Source organism: Olea europaea, chromosome 16 (assembly GCF_002742605.1).
Source record: "Olea europaea var. sylvestris chromosome 16, O_europaea_v1, whole genome shotgun sequence".
NCBI classification, from domain to species: domain Eukaryota; kingdom Viridiplantae; phylum Streptophyta; class Magnoliopsida; order Lamiales; family Oleaceae; genus Olea; species Olea europaea.
The window spans coordinates 3,684,196-3,709,246 of NC_036252.1; the positions used below are offsets into that span (position 1 = coordinate 3,684,196).

Genomic DNA, 25,051 nt, shown 5'->3' on the forward strand with positions numbered 1-25,051 from the left:
AAAGAAAATAAAATTTAGTATAGACATTTAAGAGAATAAATTGTACTCTCAAAATTCAATTTTTATGATTCAATTTTTTTTTAATGATGAAATATAATAAATGAGCAATCTTTTTATTTAACATTTGATTCATAAAAATTAATTATTAATATACAAATTAAACACCCATTAAAATTTGTAAATACATGAATATGAATAAATTTATCTATAATAACCTTAGATTCATGTAAGTTGATCAAGCGAAAATTCATTGAGTCTAGATTAATGTTAATGTTAATTAATTGATTAATTAATAACATAGATTTCATAAATGACAATAATTATGTAATATTTATTACATATCGAAAAACGAAAATTAACGTATTATTGAAATATTTAATTGTATGGAGGTTGAAATCATCCAAAAAATGATTTTCCCCTTATGTGATATTTTAACAGATTATAGATAGTGTACTCCTCGCGAGATAACGAACACATTTAAAGTAACAGCCAAGATTGAAGATGATTTTCATGTGAGTCAAATGATAAGGTCAATAAAGTTCATCTCATATTTATAACGTTAATTGATATCATTATTTCATCACTCATCATGTATAGTGCATCGTTTTAAACTTGATGAGCATAAATTCAATTTAGTCCTCACTTGATGTTAGGTGTAGTCAATACCCATGACATAATACCTATCCTCCCTTTTATCTTCTTTGGTGCAATAATTCACACCGCACGAGATATCGAATGCATTTAAAGTAACGGTCAAAATTGAAGATGGTTTTCATGTGAGTCAAATGATAAGGTCAATAAAGTTCATCTCATATTTATAACGTTACTTGATATCATTATTTCATCACTCATCATGTATAGTGCATCATGTTAAACCCGATAAGCATAAATTCAATTCAGTCCTCACTTGATGTTAGGTGTAGTCAATACCCATGACATAATACCCATCCTCCCTTTTATCTTCTTTGGTGCAATAGTTTACACTGGGATATCGAATTCATTTAAAGTAACGGTCAAAATTGAAGATGGTTTTCATGTGAGTTAAATGATAAGGTCAATAAAGTTCATCTCATATTTGTAATGTTAATTGATTTCATTATTTCATCACTCATCAAGTATAATGCATCGTATTAAACTTGATAAGCATAAATTTAATTTAGTCCTCACCCAATATTAGGTGTAATTAGTACCCATAATACTTGAATTCGGGTGCCTATCCCCCTTTGTCAACCCCATAAAACTAGTAGGAAGCACGTGCGTTGCACGTCTTATGTATCGGATGAAAGATATGCATAATATTATTGGAGTATTAATATTGTTTTGTAAAGTAGCTGATGTAATTGATATTGTTAAAAAAAAAATTGTTAAAAAGAATATATATGAATAACACTTTTATGAAACTAGTCAAAGATGAATGTGTAATAAATACTTTATAAGTACTATAAAAATAATATTTGATATCAATCTGTTGGGAGGATTTAAAGAGTTTCAAACAAAATAAAGAAAATAAAATTTAGTATAGAAATTCAAGAGAAGACATTTTTACTCTTAAAACTCAACTTCTATTCAAATTTTTTTGTAATAATGAAATACTACAAATGAGCAACATTTTTCATAATACATTTGATACATTAGAATTAACTGATAATACATGAACTTCAATACCAATTAAAATTCATAGATGCATGAATATAAATAAATCTATGTATAATAACTATAAATTCATATAGTTCAAAATTCATCAAGTCAAGATTCACTAAATTTGGATTAATGTAAATGTTAATTAATTGAGAATTAACAACTTGAAATTCGTACATGACAAAGATTTTGTAATATTTATTATATATTGAAAAACGAAAAGTAAAGTATTGTTGAAATAATTAAATTGTAGTAGGGTTAAAATCGTTCAAAAAATGATTTTCACTTTATGTGATATTTTTAATATATTTATAGATTATGTATATAATGTGAAAGGTTGAAAAAATTAAAATAACACTTCTTTATACATAACATTTTTTGTCAATGTCCTACAACTTTTATTGATTATATTGAAACATCGCAAAAAAAGTATGAGATTTAGTTGCCCATGACATAATGCCCTTGTTTGATCCCCATTCTTTGGGAAAAAAAAAGAATTCTCTACAATGTTTTGACATCATTTCAACCACACATTTTTCAATAAAATAATATTACACGTAAATCCAAAACTTTTCATTATTTTTTAACCACAAATTCATTTTCCCCCTTAAAATGGGGCTCAAATAAGGGCACTGTTGTCCTTGTCAATGGTAATTGCAAGCATAGATATTTTGAAATTTGTTTTCTCTTGAATTTGAATGGATATCCTCATCATTTGGTGGAATTAATGGGATGCACGAAAGGAAAACTTATTTTCCAACATGTTGTCCAATGGTTATTTCTGAATGAATAATATGTTTCTTGAATTCACAACAAGTCATTTTTGTTCCATTGTAAATACCTTTGAATGGGTCTAGATTCCTTAAGAGCATCAATTGACATATTTTTTTTCAAAATTAACTAATATGATAGGATGCCATTTGGCAACAATGTATTTAGGAACTTATCTTGGTAAAATTGTTTTGTGTTTAGATTCTACACAAAAGAAAATAAAAAAGGATAATCAAATATGAAATGAAATATAAAAAAGAACATATCTTGAGGATGAAGAATTAAAAGTATCAAATATCAAATATTGAATTGAATTGACATTAAGCAAGCGTATCAAAACAATTGCTAAAATCTATCATCGCTACAAACAATTGGCATGTTTAAAGAGTAATGTTATTCGCAGTCGCTTATTGTCATAATCTCCTATGTGACACACATGTGACAATTATTGATTTGATGCATTAATAAAGTAATTTTTTTATTGCCTTGTACATCAAATCAATAATCGGCATACATACGCCATATGGGCAGTTGCCGTAATAAGCAACTGCAGATAGCAGAATTTATACTTAAATTCATAAAATTGAATTTTTATCTCTTCTACTTTATTGTGAATGACAAATTCAAATACATTATAAAGTTCTTACTTTAACGCACCAAAATTCGTATATGATTTGTTTGAATATAAATACATCATATTAAATTTAAAAAGTAAATTATGTACACATGTGAATATTAGAATGCAAAATCGATTTATAATCATTAAATAAATCCAAAATCACAAAATATAAAAAGTTACACCTTATTTAAGTTGTCGAAAGTAGTGACACATATAATCTCTTGGTTTGATTTGCCTAAAATTCATATAAACATATTTGATTCATTCCAATTCAATTTGATTTGATTAGATTTTGTATCATTGGAGATGTGCACCTCTTTTTTAACAATCTTGTAAAAGTGAAAAGAAGATGATGATAAATAATTGTAAAAATAATTGGTAAGAATTTAAAACCAGAAGCTAGTTTTCTAAACATGTTTTGCATATAGTATGATGCACAAAAAAATTATAAGTTAAACGAAATTATCAAGTCAAATTTAAGATCTTTGGGTTTTAATAATATTAATATTTTTAGTAATATATATAAATAATATAACTTTTAATAAGTATCAACGATACTTGCAGTTTTTAGTGTAACACTTGTGAATCTTCAATATTGTCAATTCATTTAGTCCAACAGTAATACCTAATATACTCGACAATATTGAAGATTCCCAGCTATATTAAATTCCATCTGAGTGAAACTTTAAGTTTGTAATATGACTCCAACTCCTACTGGTATCTCATCCAATCATAAGAGTCGAAAGAAGTACCGAGAGAGTGAAGGAGATTCTCTTCGGTATATTTTGAGCAAGAGGAAGGAATTCTTAAGAACTAAATCCAAAAATAGTCCAATAGTGAATCACTACTCTCATCCAAACATGCAGAGAATGACCTACCACTAGAAAAATTGAAGAATCATTCTCTACAAGAGATGATGTAAGACTTACAGACATCATTATCCCGGACACCATAAACATACAGAATAAACTAGATAAAAATACTACCCTACTTACCTTCATGAAGATCTTCAGAAAATACAACCTTATCATTGTAAAAATGACTTAAACCAGAATACCGACCAGAAGAGAATAACTATGATATATCTGATTCAAAAGTCACGGACAATTGCCTAAGATTGGAAGCAGTATTGGATGCTACAGCAGAATCGTTATACTCTGTAATCCGCTGCACCATTTTAAGTAAATGTACCACTTCTCCCATTGTTGGCCGTTGGCTTGCCTCAGGGACTATACAAGCTGCTGCTATCGTGCAAACCCGCAAAAAATCTTTCCTCGAATATTTATCCTCAAGCCTTGGATCAGCAAGTTCTTCCAATCAATCCTTATCTCTAAGTATTGGCCTAGCCTGTACCCATAAAACGTCGCTTACTCCTTTAGACATTGTCAAAAATGTTTGTATGGTAAAGTATTGCTAATTAATACTCAGATACTAATAAAAAATACTAGGACAAAAGGGTTGAGCATTCAATTTCGTGTGGTGACCACACGTTATATCAGTCATTCGGTAAGAAACTTAGGATGGAGGATTATCCAAAATATAAAAGATGAAACATTATCTGAATATATATAACTAACCCAGGTAACAAGGTTCTCCTGTCCTAAAAGTTGTGACATGTCTACAGGCTTTCTTTCCATCAACAACTCAAGAAGAACCACCCTATAACTATAGACGTCACCCTTCACCAAGAGATGCCCAGTCATAGCATATTCAGGGGCCACATACCGGTGAAAATGGTTGGATTTTCCCCTTTAGTACCTATAACATTGGAAGTAAAAAGAGAATTGAAAAACAAACTAACCCAAAGGTTCCCATAACACGTGTAGACAGGTAGTTTTGCCTGCCTTCAGGGGCCTATTTTGCAAGGCCAAAATCAGAAATTTTAGCATGAAAGTTGTTCTCAAGCAATATATTCGATGCTTTAAAATCTCGATGAATAACGCAAGGTTGTGAGTCCTCCTGTAAGTATGCAAGTCCTCTAATAGCGTCAACAGCAATTTTCGTTCTAGTGTCCCAATCCAATGGACAGCTTAATCCCAAATTCCCTGTAGTAAAATGAGGAAATTATAAAAATCACCGATAATATCATTTAATTAAATCACATCTTAGTCATAATTTGCAAGAAGAATCCATATATAATGAACAATTACCATGTAGCCAGGCCTCTAAACTTCCATTTGGAACAAGCTCATAAAAAATAAGTTATGGAATGAGTCATGATTACTACAGTAACCAACAAGTTTTACTAGGTTGCGATGATGCAGCCTATTAAGCATCTCAAACTCGATCCCCTTGTAGTCCACCACCAATAAATCATTTAATGGCTACAGCTGTACCATCAGTCAACATACCCATGAAAACTCTTCCAAAGCCACCCTCTCCAAGTATGCTTGAAGGTTCAAAGTTATTTGTAGCTTCTTTTTGAAACCGGGCATGGAGTAGAATGGAGAGATCATAAAAGAGAGAAAACTGTTATGTCTTTATTCCAGCTGTGTACAATTCTTATAAAAGAGTAGAATACATACCAAAATAGTAAATATATCCTATATCTACAACTAAGGAAAGAATATTATGTTAACTATAATAAATTGATACATAAGGAAACAAATAATCCATCAAATCTCCAATAATCTTCCGGTATCTTCAACACTCCCCCTCAAATTGGACGATACAAGTTGAACAGTCCCAGCTTGTCCACCATCTTTTCAAACATGGATTTAAACAACCCTTTCGTTAATAAGTCTGCAGCCTGTTCAGATGAAGGCAAGTACACCATACATATTGTCCCGGTGTGTATCTTCTCTTTGATGAAATGTCTATCCACCTCAACATATTTAGTCCTGTCGTGGTGAACAGGGTTATGAGACATTGTGATGGCTGCCTTATTGTCACAGTAAACTTTCATAGGCCCATTTTCCTGAAAACTGAATTTATCCAATAGTAACTTTAACCACATTATTTCACATATTTCATATGCCAAAGCTCTAAATTCAGCCTCAGCACTGCTCTTGGCTACAACTAATTGCTTCTTACTCCTCCAGGTGATTAGGTTTTCCCACACAAAGGTACATTAGCCTGTTGTGGATCTTCCATCCATTACTGATCCTGCCCAATCAGTATTTGTGAACGTTTCAATAGATCTTTCTGAATTCTTTCTGAAGTAGAGTCCCAGGCCAAGAGTACCCTTTAAGTATCTCAGGATTTGGTAAACAACTTCCATATGCTCCTTAAATGGAGCATGCATAAATTGGCTCACAACACTAACTGCAAACGCAATGTCAGGTCTAATGTGAGACAAGTAGATGAGCTTTCCTACCAGGCGCTGATATCTTCCTTGATCCACTGGTGAGCTTCCTAAGCAATCCCCAAGTTTATGATTGGGATTTATTGGAATATCTGCTATTTTACTTCCTAGCATACCCGTTTCTTTTAAAAGATCCAAGACATATTTCCTCTGTGAAATGAAAATTCCATTTCTATTTCTTGCAACCTCTAGACCAAGAAAGTATCGTAAAGTGCCTAAGTCTTTTATTTCAAATTTAGCTGAAAGTGCTTTCTTTAGCTTCTCCATTTCTTCACAGTCATCAACGGTTAAAACTATATCATCCACATAAATAATTAGAATGGTAATCTTTCTGCCTCCTTTGTGTAGGCTTGCTTGTATCCTTGTTGACAAACAGCATTCATGAACCTTCCAAACCAGGCTCATGGAGATTGCTTTAGCCCATATAAGAATTTGTTTAGTCTACAAACCTTTACAAACCTTTCCTTGGATCTTGGCTCATTGAACCTAGGAGGAAGTTCCATATATACTTCTTCTTCCAAGTCACCATTCTAGAAGGCATTTTTTACATCCAGCTGTTGAAGCTTCCAATCTAAGTTTGTTGCTAGTGTTAGAAGGACTCTCACTGTATTTAATTTTGCAACTGGAGCAAAGGTTTTCTAGTAGTCAACTCCATATGTCTGTGCATATCCCATTGCCACTAACCTGGCTTTATAACGTTCTATTGAGCCATCTGACTTGTATTTTACTGAGAACGCCCGTTTGCGTCCAACGGTTGACTTATCCTTAGGTTTTTCCACAATCTGCCAAGTTTTGTTTTTATTCAAGGCTCCCATCTCTTTCTCAACTGCCCTTCCCCATTCTGGAATTGATAAGGCTTCATGAATATATGTTGGTATCTCAATTGATGACAGGTTTGCAGCTAAAGTCTGAACTGAGTTGGATAAATGACTGCACCCTATGAAGTTGGAGATAAAGTGTTGTGTACAAGACCTATCTCCCTTTCTGAGTGCAATAGGAACATCCAAATCATTAGTAGAGTCATTTTGTGGTAAAGAGAGATTACCTTAACTCCAGATCAGATTCATGGTTTTGCGGTTGGACTGTAGGATTTCCACATTTTCAGGATTTCTTCCCCTGGAATAAACACGTAGCTCAGGTACAATTGCAGGTTGTTTGTCTCCCCCTGTTATTGAACTTGGTTGTATAATGGAGTCAAGACTGTGCGGAGAAGGAATAGTGGGTGAAATTTCGTTTGAAAAGGGAGGTCTTGATTCTGTTATGGGTGTTATAGGTATTTGTAGTGTAGTTTCCTAAAAATTTCCATCAAAATTTCCTCCATCATCACGATCCTCCCCCTAAGGGAATTTTTGGGAAAAATAGGGAACATACTCAAAGAATGTAACATCCATAGATATGTAGTATTTACAAGTAACTGGAGAATAACACTTATACCCCTTTTTTGATGGAGAATACCCCCAAGAACACACATTTTTGGGCTCTAGGATCCAATTTTGTACGGTCGTGATCATAGCTATGAGTGAAGGCGGTACAACCAAACACTTTTAGGGGTATAGAGAGTATAGATCGAATTTGTGGGTAAGCATTTGATAGAACAGTTAAGGAAGTTGTGAAGTTATGTATCCTCGTAGGCATTCGGTTTATGAGATGGCAGACAGTGAGAACTGCATCTCCCCCAAAATAGTTTTGGAACATTACTAGTAAACATAAGGGCTCTAGCAGTTTCAAGGAGATGTCAATTTTTTCTTTCTGCATTTCCGTTTTGTTGGGGAGTAATAACACAAGAACTTTCATGTAGAATACCTTTCTCAGTGAAAAATTTTTACAATACTTGATTAAAGAATTCCCTCCCATTGTCAGTTTGAATTTTTTTTATTTTTGCATCAAATTGGGTTTAAATCATAGAGTAAAAGTTTTTGAAAATTTGTGCAGTTTCGGACTTATCTGTTAAGAGATAAACTCAACATAGTCTCGTATGATCATCCGTGAAGGTTATGAACCAGCGTTTACCCGTAAGACTTTAACCCTAGATGGACCCCACAAGTCACTATGTATTAAAGTAAAAGGTGATTATGATTTATAATCATGGGACTGAAAAGAAGAGCGAGCGTGTTTAGCTAATTGGCAAATATCACAAGTAAACATATCTTTATTGCTAAATAGAGATGTAAATAAATGTTTGAGAAATGAAAATTTCAAGTGACCTAAACGACGATGCCACAACATTATTTTCCGTTCTCGAGAGATAGACTCGCAACTTGCAGTGTGCACTTATTTATTCCAGTAAGCGTCTTCTTGAAAATAGTATAGTCCCCACATTCCTTAGCAATGTCAATCTTCTTCCCCGAAGTCAGGTCCTGAAAAATACAAATTGACTCAGTAAAATTGATACTGCAATGCAAATCTTTAGTTAATTTGCTGATAGACAGAAGGCTGCAAGATAAATTCAGAACATGCAAAACAGATTTTAATTCAACATATGGAGGAAGTTTAATTGTTCTGATTCCAGCAATTGAAGAAAGTAACCCATCGGCTATCTTTACTTTCAAATGTAGACACGGTGAGTAAGAGTTAAATAATTTAACACATCCCGTCATGCGGTCAATGGCCCCTGAATTGATAACCTAGTGCTTAACGTTACCTTTGCCCGCTACAGTAGACATATAATTACCTCTTTCTGCCACTAAACTGGATGTTGAGACTGAAGGATTGAGAAGTCTATATATTTTCTCAAGCTGGTCTTTGGTAAGAGAGAGACAGAGATGTTCGCTGATTGGGTTGCAGCCGACGAGTGGGTTGTGACCGGTGATTCGGCCGAACTCTGCAGACCGAACGAGTTATGCATCTCAGTCTCCTTGCAGTAAACCAGATTTGGTCTCACATCACTTCGGGTCCATTGGTTTCGGTTGAGAGGTCGGCCATGAAGAACCTAGCACCGGTCGGTTGAATGGTTGGATCTCTTATAGTGTTCGCACCAAGTGTTATTTTTTTGGCTACCCGTGATGGTTCTTGTCCACGAGCAGCAAGGGCAGAGGTTTCCACCAAAGATTGCTTGGAGTCTCCAAGCATTACACGTTTTCGACTGGACTCCCTGTGCACTTCTGCAAAGATTTCTTTAATTGCAGGGGTTGGCTTCATACCCAGTAGTCTTCCACGAACTTCATCTAATTCAGGGACCAATCCGGTCAGAGAATCATATATTCTCTCATTCTCCGCCTGCTTCTTGTACTGTTCAACATCCTTAGGTGTATCCCAGTTAATTTGCACGAAGATGTCGATCTCTCTCCATAGCCGTTGCAAGGAATTGTAATACTGTGTGACATCCGATTCTCCTTAGGCGAACATTTCGAGCTCTGTTTCGGAGCTCAAACAGTTGGGCAGAATTTTCCGAGTCTGAAAAAGCTACTGCAATGGCATCCCAGAGTTCCTTTGCCGTTGAATAATACGGATAAGATCCCCTAATATCCTCTTCCATTGAATTGACTATCCAAGCCATAACCATGGAATTCTGAGCATCCCAGGTTGCATATGCAGGATCATCTTCATTCGGTTTTGGTTTAGTTTCAGTCACGTATCCAAAGCGTCCACGGCCACGAATCACCATGAGAGCAGTTCGAGACCATTGCAAATAGTTCTTGTTGTTTGGTTGGGTGATGGTGAGATGAAGGGAAGTATTTTCAGCCATGGGAAGGTAATTTGAGGTCATGGGTGCACTTGTAGAGATGGGTTCAAAGATGGCTGTAGTGGACCTCGATTCATCATCTCTGCGTGCACCTGTCATGGTCAATTTTTCCATCCTACCTACTCAAGAACCTAGGCTCTAAACCATGAAACCGGGCAAGGAGTAGAATGGAGAGACCATAAAAGAGAGAAAACTGCTATGTCTTTATTCCAGCCGTGTACAATTCGTATATAGGAGTAGAATACATACCAAAATAGTAAATATATCCTGTATCTACAACTAAGGAAAGAATATTATGTTAACTATAATAAATTGACATATAAGGAAATAAATAATCCATCAAATCTCCAATAATCTTTCGGTATCTTCAACACTTTTAGTTCTTCAAAGGTGAGAAACCTTGTACTGGTTATATGGCAAAGAGATCCACCCGCTGGAACTGTATCTACCGTCTTTGCTTTGCTATTTGAAAAAATTAATAGATGAGAAGGTGAAATTTGATAAAAGACATATGAACCATGTTTATAAGGAAATATCCATCTTAGAATTTATTTAGCCTGTTCAACACAACCCCAACAACTCAAAAGGGAAAGAAATGCAATGACTTACAAACCTATTTCTTTAAAAGGCTTGTTTTCCTTCCTTTGACGTGTTGTGCATGAACAAATTACAAAGACGGATACGACCGCAACAATGAGGATAGTGGCTCCAATACCAATTATAAGAACTAAACTTGTGCGGTTTGTTTTGTTTGAATTGACAAGTGCTGCTGGAGTTGTTGAAAGGTGTGTAGGTTCTTCTGTTGGAGACGCAGCAGATAGAGGAGCTGTATTGAAGAAAAAAATATAGTTACATTCTTTATTTCTCTTTGGGAGTGGTGGCGGTTTCTTTCTTTTCTTTTTGGTGACTAGCAACACAAACTGGTCTGGAATTATAACATCACCTTAAAGCCAAATTAACAAAATATATAAACAGATTGAACCAAAAATACTATTTTAGCACCAGTATATCACATGATTTATTGCTCATCGAGTTCCAAGTCATACAGTTTATAAGTTTGCCACTACTTTCAGTTTCCATTACATTGCTTTTATATACATAATGGATGAAAAGGAAAGTGATTAAGCTAAGCTTGCCAACTCTAATTATAAATGTCCAATTCATTTCTTCGGCAGCATGTTGCCAAGTTCCCGCAAGATTAGGAATAGCAAATCGATGATTCGATAAAGAAAAGCATAAACCACAAATTTGTATACCTCACAACATGATACTCAAGTTACATTGTTATAGGGATCTCAGCCGTATAAAAGGAAGAACGAAGGTTTCTTTAAGAAGATAATGTTACAGGGATCTCAGCCATATAAAAGGAAGAGAGGATAATGGGGCTTTAAACCATGTCAAGTTCAAAAGTTGGTAGTCGCCAACTAAAACAGGATCCAGTTGAATTTTGTGCATGGATAATGAATTGTTTATTCCAGTAGCTTCATTGGCAGAAAAGCTAATTCCCGTATGTGGAGTAATATCCATTGAAATATTAACTCTAGATAAACTGACCATATAAAAGTTAATAATATCTATTTGAGAAACCCATAGACCTAGTTGGGAAGCAAACAACTCAAGAAAGAGATTCCAAGTTGGGTTAGATGAGACATTCAATAAGAGAAAGTCAAGCTTTATTGGGTATACATAGTGGCAGCCCAGGCTATCCTGTCTGAGCGCACAACACACCAGAAACCTTAATTACCACAATGGATTGAAAAAGCAGACAAGAGTAGGCAATAAAAAGCACTGTGAAATAAAGAGGCAGTTTTTGCACTTGATAATTAAACATTAGAAGGAAACTTATATCATTTAAAATATAATGAATTTAATTTATCTTTTCTATCAAAAATGAATTAAGATGAGCATAAGTCTTACTAGAGAAGTTAGCAGACAGTTGTGGCTGAGCTAAACCAGTGGGTAAAATGCTAGGTTCAGATTGAGCTGGTGCAGTCTCTGACAAGCTTGGAAGTGGGTGATTGGCACTGGACACTGATCCGTTCTTCTTCAGTAGTGGTTTCGAAAAAGGTTTGCTTGAAGGGGGAGAAGAAGTTATAAAAGGACCATAATTGCGAGGCTGCACAGGTGCTGTACAAGCGGAGGAGCACCATAAGGTATAAAATGTTTCCAATGAGCTTATGCTTCCAATGGTTTCTCCAATAGAATGGCGCCAGTTATGGAAGATAAATAACATAAAACAAGCAACCATTTCAGTATTGACCAACGTACCTCTTGTAGGGGCCCTATAATTCATATCACCAATGAAAATGAAAATGGAAGTTAAATGACTCGGCTAACAACAGCTGTAATGACGAGATTTTGCTGTAAAACTGAACAAGGTTAGAACTAAAAACACACACTGCACATGCATAATCCATTGAATGAGACTCGAAAAGCCGGGAATCTATACCACATTCCCAGCGCAAGAGGCGAAACGAATTGAAGTGAATTTGAAGAAAGAAAATCAGGCAAAAATAACATAGGCTATACATTTATGTATAAATTATAATTAAAGACGTCGTTCACTTCACTAAGCCATCAGTGTACTCTTTAGCTTTGACGCAACTTTTCAATTACAAGTTTGATTAATTTTTACGAAAAGTTACTAAAAATTTTGATTTTAATTCCCATGAGAACTAATTTTTTATTGTAATTTTTTAAAATTTCTTTACCGAAAATGTGACAGTAAAACCGTAAAAGAAAGGATACTAGGATAGCCATCCGTCTAGTCAACGGTGAAGAAGAGATGAATTGTGATTTGATACAATGTAACATCAACTCATCGTTATTATTTGTTAAACCAAAATTTGTCTAAACTATTATGCAACACAAGTCATGCTACTCGGCCTTGTTCAATGTTCAAGAAGAATAATCTATGAAACACCGTCTTTTAAGGAGGACAAAAGAAGGTGAATAATTTGAATTAAAGTTTTTTATTTATTAAGATATAAAGTAGACCTTAACCAAACAAACCGTAGTGAGTCCTAGGTGGAGATTGCGATGTCCAAATATTCACTGCCTTTCACTATTTGGACCTTGTTTGGTTACAGGCGCCCCTGGTATACCAAGGCACATGTGGCCTCGGTAAAAGGGCTTTATTCTTACTATTAGTCTGTGTTTCGTGCGTTGCACGAATTTTGTATTTATTTTAATTTTATTAGCATAAAATTTATAGATTATACAAAAAGTATTTAAAAATAAGAAATGTTTGTTTGATTCTCATCTTTTGGTCCACTGTATATTTTATGTCACAATAATTTATTTTTATTCTTATAAATAAGTATAATGAATATTGTGATTGTATATATGTCAACGATAATTTATTTTTAATTATTTATTGTATTTTTTTGTTTAATGTAGATGAAGATATTTTTTTTATCTGATATTGCAAATAAGTTGTAAATTGAATTTTGCAAAATGCTTTTCTTGAGCAACTTCAATTTGAGAGGCTATAGTTGTAGTTCAAAAATAACCCATACAGTTGTAAATTGAAAGAGAATATCCACATACACAAGCATTTAAATAACAAACTCAGGTTCGCAGGTAAAATAACTCGAAGTGGCACTTACTGAATGACCAACTCCCTTATTGGTGTAAGAATTAGAACCCTAACAGCAACCTCTTTTTCGGACAATACAACAGTCACTCCAAGGTTGGTAGGACAAAAGAATTAAATAAATTTAAATAAATTTTATTTGAAAGAGAAAAGAATTAAAAAGAAATTTAAATAAATTGATAAAAAAATAATTATTTATAAAGTAATTTTTTCAATTTTAATTAATTAATATTTATATATTCTTCATTTAATTTTCATAACTTTATTTTATTTTTTACTTCTAAATAATTTTAAACGATTTTTTTTACTTATATAAGGAATTTTTACATATATTAGAAATATTTTTTGTTAATATGTTTATTTTAAATTTTTTTTTTACTAAAAGTGATTTTTTTTTTTTTTTGTTACTTATGAAAGTGGTCAGCACGGAGTAAGGCGAAAGGTATGGAAAGTTGCGTATTACATAGATTCACATTATCTCTCTTACACTATATATATAATATAATAATATAAGCAAATGAGTTGATTTGAAAAGGCGTGGCCATAGCGTATGAAAATGATAATGGAAAAGTTAAAAAAAAAATTTGAATAATCCTCCGTGTACGGAGACCACACTATATATAATTTTTTAAAATTCTTTTCTTTTAAATTTTTTTAACCTACAAATAACTTTTTCGTTAAAACTGAAAAATTAAGTTTTATTTGGAAGAGAAAAGAATTAAAAAGAAAAAAATAATTGATTTTTTTTAAGAAAAACGACTTATACGCATTTGTTAACACATACGTTTAATCTCCGTTTAACTATTTTAGATCATTCGATGTTTCTACGATATAGTTCTTAAAATGAGTTTCGAGAAAATGTAAAATATTTATCAATTCGACTCTCGTACAATCGTCGATAAATTTTTAAAATTAGCTTGTTATCGAAAATTTCGAAATATAGTTTGAAAATGTCTACTTTGATGTCCCATAACATTTGCTACGATTGACCGTTTCACGCACCGTTAACAGTGTGCAATACTATGTCGTAAGTACTTCAAAACGATATTAAGAATGTAATATTTTGATTTCGTTTGATATCTCGTAATGAGTCTGAAAATGAACACAAAAATATGAGTAAAAAAAAAAATTCATTTCTCTCCGGAGAACCAAAGTCTCCGTTGGGCCTCCGTGCACGGAGTTCTCTTATTTTTTTCTTTTTTTCTTCTTTTTTAAATAAAAGCTAATACCTTTTTATACTATTAAATTTTTTTTTATTTAGGAATTGCATTATTAAATAATTTTTTTTTACTTTAAAATTTTTTTATTCTTTCTTTTCATAATAAAACTTAATATTAACTTTAAAATATTTTATTATAAAACATAATCAAACGAAATCGAAATATATAAAAAAAAATTTTACTTTAAAATATTTTATTATAATGTAAAAACTGCTGCAACACGTAATTTTCATACCTCCCATCACTCCATGCTCAACCACTCTTATATAGATATATATATAGTAGGGATATAAGAAAAAAATTACTTTTATATAAAAAAATATATATTTTACAAAAAGTTACTTTTAAGTAAAAAATTTGAAGAAAAAAGAATTTTAATTTTTGTTGTTCACATTATAATTTATTTTTTCAATTTATAATTCTTTTCTCTTAATAATTCTAGAAACTTAGATTTGAGAATTTTTTATTTTTATTTTTTGTGTAGCTTTACGTTATAAATAATAGTTTTTTCAATTTAGAATTCTTTTTAATTTTTTTCTTCAAATTTTTTTATTATTAATCAGTATTTTTTAATAGTTTGAGATAAAATTTAATTTTCTAATAATAATTCAATATATAAAATGATAAAAAAATATATATATTCACTCTGTTCATGGAGAAAAAAATTTCATCATACCACATAATTTTTTTGAGCAAAATGATGCATTGAGAAAATTGTTACGAAAAAGAATAAATAATAATAAAATAATTGATTTTTTTAAGAAAAACGACGTATACGCATTTTTAACACATACGTTTAATCTCCGTTTAACTATTTTCGATATTTATTTAGATCATCTGATATCTCTATGATATAGTTCTCAAAATGAGTTTCGAGAGAATGTAAAACATTTATCGATTCGACTATCGTACAATTGTCGACGAATTTTTAAAATTAGTTTGTTATCGAAAATTTAGAAATAGTAATAAAATAATTGATTTTTTTAAGAATAAACGACTTATGCGTATTTTTTAACACATACGTTTAATGTCAGTTTAACTATTTTTGATATCTATTTATATCATTCGATGTCTCTACGATAAAATTCTCAAAATGAGTTTTGAGATAATGTAAAATATTTATCAATTCGACTATTGTACAATCGTCGATGAATTTTTAAAGTTAGCTTGTTATCGAAAATTTCGAAATATAGTTTGAAAATGTCTACTTTGACGTTCTGTAACATTTTCTATGATTGACCGTTTCACGCACCGTTAACGACATGCAATACTATGCCGTAAGTACTTCAAAACGATATTAAGAATGTAATATTTCGATTTCGTTTGATATCTCGTAATGAGTTTGAAAATGAACACAAAAATATAAGTAAAAAAAAAAATCATTTCTCACGGAATCCTCTTATTTTTTTTCTTTTTTTTTTCCTTTTCTTTTAAATAAAAGCTAATACCTCTTTATACTATATAAACTAACTACAATGATGTGTGTGTGTGTGTGTGTGTATATATATATATATATATTGTTTTTTATCTTTTTACAATTTGAAGCAAACTTTTTACTATGTAAAGCCTGCGTGCATGGAGTAATACTTTTAATTTTTTTTTTTATTTAGGAATTGCATTCTTAAATTTTTATTTTTTTTGTACTTTAAAATTTTTTTATTCTTTTCTTTTCATAATAAAACTTAATATTAACTTTAAAATATTTTATTATACTGTAAAAAAACATAATCAAATGAAGTCGAAATATATAAAAAAAAAATTACTTTAAAATATTTTATTATACTGTAAAAACTGCTGCAATACGTAATTTTCATACCTCCCACCACTCCATGCTCAACCACTCTTATAGATATATATAGTAGGATTTAAGAAAAAAAATTACATTTATATAAAAAAATAAAAAAATATTTTACGAAAAGTTACTTTTAAGTAAAAAATTTGAAAAAAAAAAGAATTAAAAATAATTTTAATTTTTGTTGTTCACATTATAATTTTCTTTCAATTTATAATTCTTTTCTCTTAATAATTCTAGAAACTTAGATTTGAGAATTTTTTTCCTGCATAATTTTACATTATAAATAATAGTTTTTTCAATTTAGAATTCTTTTTAATTTTTTTCTTCAAATTTTTTATTATTAATCAGTATTTTTAATAGTTTGAGATAAAATTTAATTTTCTAATAATAATTCAATATATAAAATGATAAAAAATATATATATATTCACTTTGTGCATGGAGAAAAAAATTTCTGTCATACCACATAATTTTTTTGAGCAAAATGATACTTTGAGAAAATTGTTGCAAAAAAAGAATAAATAATAATAAAATAATTGATTTTTTTAAGAAAAAACGACGTATACGTATTTTTAACACATAGATTTAATCTCCGTTTAACTATTTTCGATATTTATTTAGATCATCTGATATCTCTATGATATAGTTCTCAATATAAGTTTCGAGAGAATGTAAAATATTTATCGATTCGACTATCGTACAATCGTCGACGAATTTTTAAAGTTAGCTTATTATCGAAAATTTCGAAATAGTAATAAAATAATTGATTTTTAAAAAAAAATGACTTATGCGTATTTTTTAACACATACGTTTAATATCCGTTTAACTATTTTTGATATCTATTTAGATCATTCGATATTTCTACGATATAGTTCTCAAAATGAGTTTCGAGAGAATGTAAAATATTTATCGATTCGACTATCGTACAATCGTCGATGAATTTTTAAAATTAGCTTATTATCGATAATTTCGAAATATAGTTTGAAAATGCCTACTTTGATATCCCATAACATTTGCTACGATTGATCGTTTCACGCACCGTTAACGACGTGCAATACTATGCCGCGAGTACTTTAAAACGATATTAAGAATGTAATATTTCGATTTCGTTTGATATCTCGTAATGAGTTTGAAAATAAACACACAAATATAAGTAAAAAAAAAAAGAAAAAAGAAAAAAATTCTTTCTCTCTCTGTGCACGGAGACCGTAACCTAATTTTTATTTTTTATTTTTTGTTTCTTTCCTCTGTGCACGGAGACAGTGTCTTTATGCATAAAGACTAATGTTTCCGTGCACGAAGGCTTTTGCTGCGTATATGAAGAGTTTACTTTTTTTTTGCTGTGTGGTTTTATGTTATAATTTTTTTTAATTTAAAATTCTCTTTAATCCTTTTCTCTTCAAATTTTTTACTTACAAGTAATATGTTGTAAAAAAAATTCTGTCGCATATTATCTCTCTCTTTTTTTTTTGAGAAAATTGTTGCAAAAAAGGAATAAATAATAATAAAATAATTGATTTTTAAAGAAAAAACGACGCATACGCATTTTTAACACATACGTTTAATCTCTGTTTAACTATTTTCGATATTTATTTAAATCATCTGATATCTCTACAATATAGTTCTCAAAATGAGTTTCGAGAGAATGTAAAACATTTATCGATTCTACTATCGTACAATCGTCGACGAATTTTAAAGTTATCTTGTTATCGAAAATTTCGAAATAGTAATAAAATAATTGATTTTTTAAAGAAAAACGACTCGTGCGTATTTTTTAACACATACGTTTAATGTCCGTTTAACTATTTTTGATATCTATTTTGATCATTCGATATCTCTACGATATAGTTCTCAAAATGAGTTTCTAGAGAATGTAAAACATTTATCGATTCGACAATCGTACAATCGTTAATAAATTTTTAAAGTTAGCTTGTTATCTAAAATTTCGAAATGTAGTTTGAAAATGCCTACTTTGACGTCCTATAACATTTGCTACGATTGACCGTTTCACGAACCGTTAACGACGTGCAATAATATGTCGCGAGTACTTCAAAACAATATCAAGAATGTAATATTTCAATTTCGTTTGATATCCCGTAATGAGCCTGAAAATGAACACAAAAATATAAGTAAAAAAAAAAAACAATCTTTCTCTCTCCGTGTCCGTGCACGGAGTCCCTAATTTATTTATTTTTTTTGTTTTTTGTTTCTTTCCTCCGTGCACGGAGACATTAGTCTCTACTCCGTGCACAGAGAGATAATTTTTTTTTCAATATAAAATTCTTTTTAATTATTTTCTGTTCAAAATTTTTATTTACAAGTAATATGTTGTAAAAAAAATTTCTGTCGCATATTATCTCTATCTTTTTTTTTATATATAAAAATGATTTTTTTCTTATATCCCTACTATATATATCTATATCGGAGTGGGGGAGGAATGAAAATTGTGTGCTGCAGTAAATTTGGAGGTAGTGTATAATAAAATAAAATATACATCAAGCAAACGGCGTCGTTTTTGGCCCCCAATTGAAAAAAAAATAAAAATGTTACAGTAAAGATGGATCAAGACACTGTTGCTTTCTACAGTGCCCTCACATTCCCTTTTATATATATATATATATTGTGAGATTCGAACCATGATATTTTGCTTCCAGAATTTTATTATTCTGTGAAGTCGTGTTTTGTAAAAATGCAACTCTATTAAATTGGCACTTTCAACTGGATGGCGACACGTGGTTGAACCATGGCTGTTGGATTGAGTCTGGAACCTTCCATTATAACGTGTCATTTCACTTGGCACTTTGATTACTCCATTACGCGTTTAACTCTTGGTTTTTGAGAGAGAGAAAAAAAACCCCTCGTCTGGTTAGGGTTTGTTCTGTTCGATTCTGTGTCTCAAATCTCTTATTTGAGGCCTTAAATGTGAAAGTCTTAGTGATTTCATTTAGATATTCTGAGTGATTATCTGTAATGGTTTGTGTCCTCTTCTGTTGTGATGTTTTGAGAGGGATGCAGTGAAGTTTCTTCGTGATTCTTCGAAGGTTTTGAGTCGATCTTAAGAGATAAGTATCTTTGCTTCATCTCAGTGTATTTGTTGAACTCTCGTTACCCTTCGTTGCCATTTTTGGCTATTATAGTGCAACCGAGCGTAATCCAACTTGTTGGATGCTCAACGGGGGATGTAGGCGTTAGATGTGGTCGTCGAACCTCCGGGGTTTAGGCCGAAAGAAATCCTGTGTTGATTCTTTAATTTTCTGCACAATTTAATTTTGGTTGATTTCAATTTCTTGCTTCTCGGTTTAATATTATATGACCTTTGCCTTATATATATATATATATTATGTTACATATATTTTTATTTACGCCTATGTTGTTTTCCATTCTTTTCCCCATTAAAATAAAAAATATAACCATTATCTATCAAATCAAGTCACCAAATTTGAATTTTTATATCTTGTGTGAGGCCTATAACGTAATAATATATTTTTCATTCCATTTTTACAAAAATGGAAAACAAATGGGACCTACATCTACAATATATTAAAAGAGATGATTGAAGATAAACTTTTGAATACACAATTTACTCTTGCACATTTAGCTATATAGTTGATATATCCTTATTTAATTTTAATTTTGTTAATAATTAATTAATAATATTAATTCTTTGGATATTTAGTTATATGCTCAATATACCCTTATTTAATTTTAGTCTTATAATAATTAATTAATAACATTAACTCAATTTATTCAACGTGAAATTAAAAAAAAAAAAAGAAATCCTTCTTTTTCCGTTTGTCAATAATTCCCTAAATTAATCTTTTTAATATTATATTAATTTTTATTAATAGCTTTTATTGTAAAAATGTAACTTAAATTTTTTTCTCTCGGTTGAATTAATCAATTAAAAAAAAAACATATTCCTTTATTTAAATGGCTGTTTCATTTTGTTGTTTCACACATATTATATAACTAGATAATATATTTAATGTAATGAAATTAATGCATACCCAGTATTACTATATAATTTGATAAATTTTTATTTTATGTTATATTTTCCCTTATTTAAAAGTTGTTTTAATTGGTAGTTATATCTAAATCTCCATGATACCTAAGTTTGGATAAAACTGCAGTGTTATAAGACTTGGATGGGACCGGCCAGTTTGGACCGAAAACCGGAGAACCGGGACCAGGTCTGGTCTGAGTGACTCATTTAAAACAATGTGCAATTAACCCATCCTTAACCCGTTGAACCGTCCCATTTTCTGCAAAATCGCTAGCCAATTGTAAGTGAATCGGCCGGACCAAAGACCTCGTATAGAAAGCCCAAAATTTCACCTTCTCTCACTTTACGCTGTGAAAAATTGAAAACCCTTCTCTTCATCTCGTGCTAAATGTCTCCTGCTGTTGCCCAAGAATCGAAGACTTTAATTTCAAGTGGCATTATTTGGAAGAAGAACATGTAAGTCTGAAATTTTGGATTTTTTTTGGTAAATTTCAAATTTTCGCCATTAAAACATGTGAGAAGAAGATGTTTTTGTGCGGTTACGTTTTTCCTCTTGCAAATGTTTGATTTTATGTTTCACATCTCTTTCCTTGTTTTAATTGTCTCTTTGTTGTATATTATACATAATGATGGTGTTTTTAATTTATTTACATGGATGAATTTGGAATCGATTTTTATTTTATTTTATTTTATTTTTTGCTTAATATTTTTGTGAATTCGGAATAGATTTTATTTTTATTCCACTACTGTTCCTTTTGAAAAACTCATTTCGTACATTATAGCTTCCATTAATAAAGTTGCGACAGTCTGAGTTGAAATGGCTTGGCAAAAATAGAGATTGCTCCAATATATTTGCCAAGATCCTTTATAAGTAACTTGATATAACAGGTAAGTAAAGATTACAAATGTATGCATTGACTAAACCAGTGAATAATATGATTGCCCACACTTAGTTAATGCTGGGGTTTTGAATGTCGGAGCTGAACCAAGGTGGAAATTCGTTGCATATGATTCATCTTTGATCATGAAGGTGGAAATTTGTTCCATATGATTCATCTTTTGTTGAATTTTATCATACAGATTGATCTTTAGTCTCCAAAATAACACGAGGTTAATCCAGTTAATGGTAAAAAAATGTTATAATTTTACTATACAATGAAAATAGTTGATAATATGTTTGACTGGAATTGAACCGCTGATTGAACCATCTGATCGTCGGTTGAACCACTAATCCGTTGACCCACTACATTGTTCGGGTCAGTATCTGGGTCAAGTCTGACAACTATGTAAAAATGGAATACCAAATGATTATATAATTATTTTCCCACTAAAAATTTTATTAACTACTCAACATTATAAATGCAATAAATATTTATAGTCTTTGCTCATTTTCACACTTAAGTCATCAATTATATTTTTTTCTATATTTTATCGTTATATGAAACTAAATAAATTATTATAATATTATAATGTGTGTTGAAATTCTAAACTGTCGGCACACAACATTAACAAATTAAAAATTTCAATATACTAAGAGAATGTACGATTAAAGAAGATGGAAAGAGTTTATTGAGACTACATATTTAAATTTTTTGCCAATTGAGAGCATGTAAAGGGGATTGAGAAATAGCTATTTTTATAATTAATAATTGATGTAAATAAATGAGAGGGGAAGATGCGTAGCTACTTGTGTTAGTACATACACTATGTGATAAAAATTATTAAGATCATAATGGCTATAAAAACTAATGTTTTAAAAATCGATTCAACTATTAATCCGGAAAGAGAAATGGTCAATGGTCAAAAGGTTGAATTAAGGTCAAATCGGGATCAAACTAGTGATTTAAAAAGTAAAAAACAGAATCGAGATCGATTCAATTTTTAAACTAACATTTCTCATTCTAGAATTGTTGTCAATGAAAACAATTGTTATAAGCTAAATGTAAAAACATTTGTCAATGAAAATAATTTGTTGTGGGCTAGAGTTTCTCAAAACTCAAAAATAGCCTAGATGATGCTTATGTATGTAAATGTATTTATGTTAGGCATTGATGTTTTGGAGAAATCGATTTGCGTGCGACAAATTCTTACCAAAAAAAAAAAAGAGATTACTTTGGTCTTTGAAATTTTTTGATTATGCTAAATGATAATGCAGTTCTTTTTCTCTCTATTTTTATTTTTAATTCTTCCAATAATGTACATATAAATAATGAATATAAATTACTTATAACATGATGAGTGTTGTGAAGTTTTTATTTTTTTGGCAATTAGTTAAGCTCGGTTCACAATTCAATTTAATTTCTAATATCATGGATTTTATTTCATGAGATTTCTATTTTAAATTTATCTATTACCACGAATCATTTTAATTGTGTGTGTGTGTGTGTACACACACACACACACACACACACACACATATATACACACATATACACACACATATATATACATTCATTTGGGACTTAAGCACCGGTAGCCCGATAGTATCATTGTATCATCATATTTATGCAAATATGCATTATTATTATTTATTTATATATATGAATTCGTGGAGCCACCTTTGTTTGGCTGGACATTTATATGTTATATTTATTCCACTACTATGATTCATCTTTGGCTTAAGATTTATGTTTTTAATATTTCTAATTTTATGATTTTTATATAGTGTTTTATTATTTATTAAACTAAGATTTAGCGTCTATTTGCCGACCATTAACGCCCAAAAAAATGGAGTAATGAACAGTGGGTTAATTATAAAAAAATTGACCTCTTTCTGACTACCCCACCAACCAAAGTAAATATACGTTGAAAATTTCACACCACACTCTTCATAGTTTCCATTACTGCCTTTACTTTTCACTACGCCTAACCGGGGTACTTTTAATTTTGATCCGGTCAAAGGAGCAAAATTTCAGTTTGACTTCCAAAATAATGAATATTATGACATTGGCCTCTTGTATGGTAAAAGACAAAGATACCCTTAAATGTTTTGTACAATTACAAAACCATATATTGTTGAAAGGACTATACTACCCTTTTACTTAATAATTGAAAACCAAACATTTCCCCACTTATAAAAACTTCAAAACGAGCTTCCAACACAGAAAAAACTCTTATCTTTTCATCTGCTTGAACCTCAAAATCTAGAAGAACTTTGGAACGTTGAAGCTGAAATTTTTTTTCACATCAATTACTTCAATTCGGTAAGTACATTTAATCATGTTTAATTTCGTTTTAAGTAAATTAGTATACGTTAAAAAGAGAAATTTTATGTCGACATAGATTTTTTTTAACAGAACCTATCAAAAAAAATTAAACGGATGTATAACTTACGTTTAAATTACGCATGCTTAATTTCGTTTTTAGAACGGTATTCTCCTACGCCAAACTGGTATAACTTAACAAACAGTCGGAAATAGTCTGAAACAGCCGGCTGTTAGGCTGTTAAACAGCCTTCGCTGCAGCTGATTTTTTGCCTTTTTATTTCTTATAATTAATATTTGAAGTTGATTAAAACCATTTCCTCATGCAGATATGATAATCCTCGTGTGTTATTTCGGTGATTTCGAATTAAATGAAAATAATCGGTGGGAATGGAGATGGACGAGTGACATACGTGGTGGTATTGCAATTCCCGTAACAGAGAGTACACCATATTTAGAAATGTACCACGATTTGCAAAATAAGCTGAATGTCGATCAATCTCAATACGATATGCAATTGAGATATCTATTCAACGGTTATGGGGATTCATCCATTCCGATGCCACCGGTATTCGTTACTAATGATGCTGAATTGAATTATCTATTAGAATTGAATAAAATGCATCGGACTCCGACTGTTCTTGGTGTGACTTTAATTACGAAAGATATTATCGAAGGTGAACGCGAAGATTCAGATAGCTCCGACTGTTCTTGGTGTGACTTTAATTATGAAGGATGTTATCGAAGGTGAACGTGAAGATTCGGATAGGGCGGATAACAATGATCGAAGTTTTTGGGAGACAGTGGAGATAGTTCCTGCGGATGATGTGGGTATTCCTGAGACAGTTGCTTCTGATTGTGACGTCGCTGTTACGCGCAGAATTCCGTCAACAGTTGAAGACAATGAGAACATAAACGACTTTACAAATGAGAATTTGATTGCTTTATCCCGACAGAAACACGAGCCTGGTGGGAGCTCACAGGTTGGAACAAGTGGACCGTCCTCCAATTCTTCCCGTGTGGCTCCCGATGATGAGGACTTGCAGGTCGAGCAACTGTTTGAAACCAAGAAAGATTTGCAGGAAGCTGTTCACCGGCTGGCATTAAAATATAACTTTGAGTTCAAGGTAAAGAAATCAAACAAGTCATTGTTGACAGTTGCTTGCGTCGAAGACAGTTGCAATTGGCGCTTGAGAGCAACTAAGATGGACACGAATGAGTG

The 25,051-nt window shown here is 31.3% G+C and overlaps 1 protein-coding gene across 3 annotated transcripts; it reads right to left on the reverse strand.

Moving 5' to 3' along the window:
- Window positions 1-3,908: 3,908 nt before the first annotated feature.
- Window positions 3,909-12,349, reverse strand: LOC111411755. Of its 3 annotated transcripts, none has more exons than XR_002705890.1 (5): window positions 11,932-12,349; window positions 9,004-10,840; window positions 8,537-8,689; window positions 4,830-5,073; window positions 3,909-4,375 (listed from the first exon to the last, which is right to left on the reverse strand). XR_002705890.1 is itself a non-coding variant. In XM_023042348.1 (3 exons), the coding sequence occupies exons 1-2, from the start codon at window positions 12,305-12,307 to the stop codon at window positions 10,620-10,622; spliced, it is 714 nt and encodes a 237-aa protein (XP_022898116.1). In that variant the 5' UTR covers window positions 12,308-12,349; the 3' UTR covers window positions 8,097-8,689; window positions 9,004-10,619. The 3 variants fall into 3 exon arrangements, 1 of the variants encoding a protein (XP_022898116.1); XR_002705889.1 differs by having other exon boundaries at window positions 9,004-10,957; XM_023042348.1 differs by lacking the exons at window positions 3,909-4,375; window positions 4,830-5,073 and having other exon boundaries at window positions 8,097-8,689; window positions 9,004-10,957.
- Window positions 12,350-25,051: the final 12,702 nt, after the last annotated feature.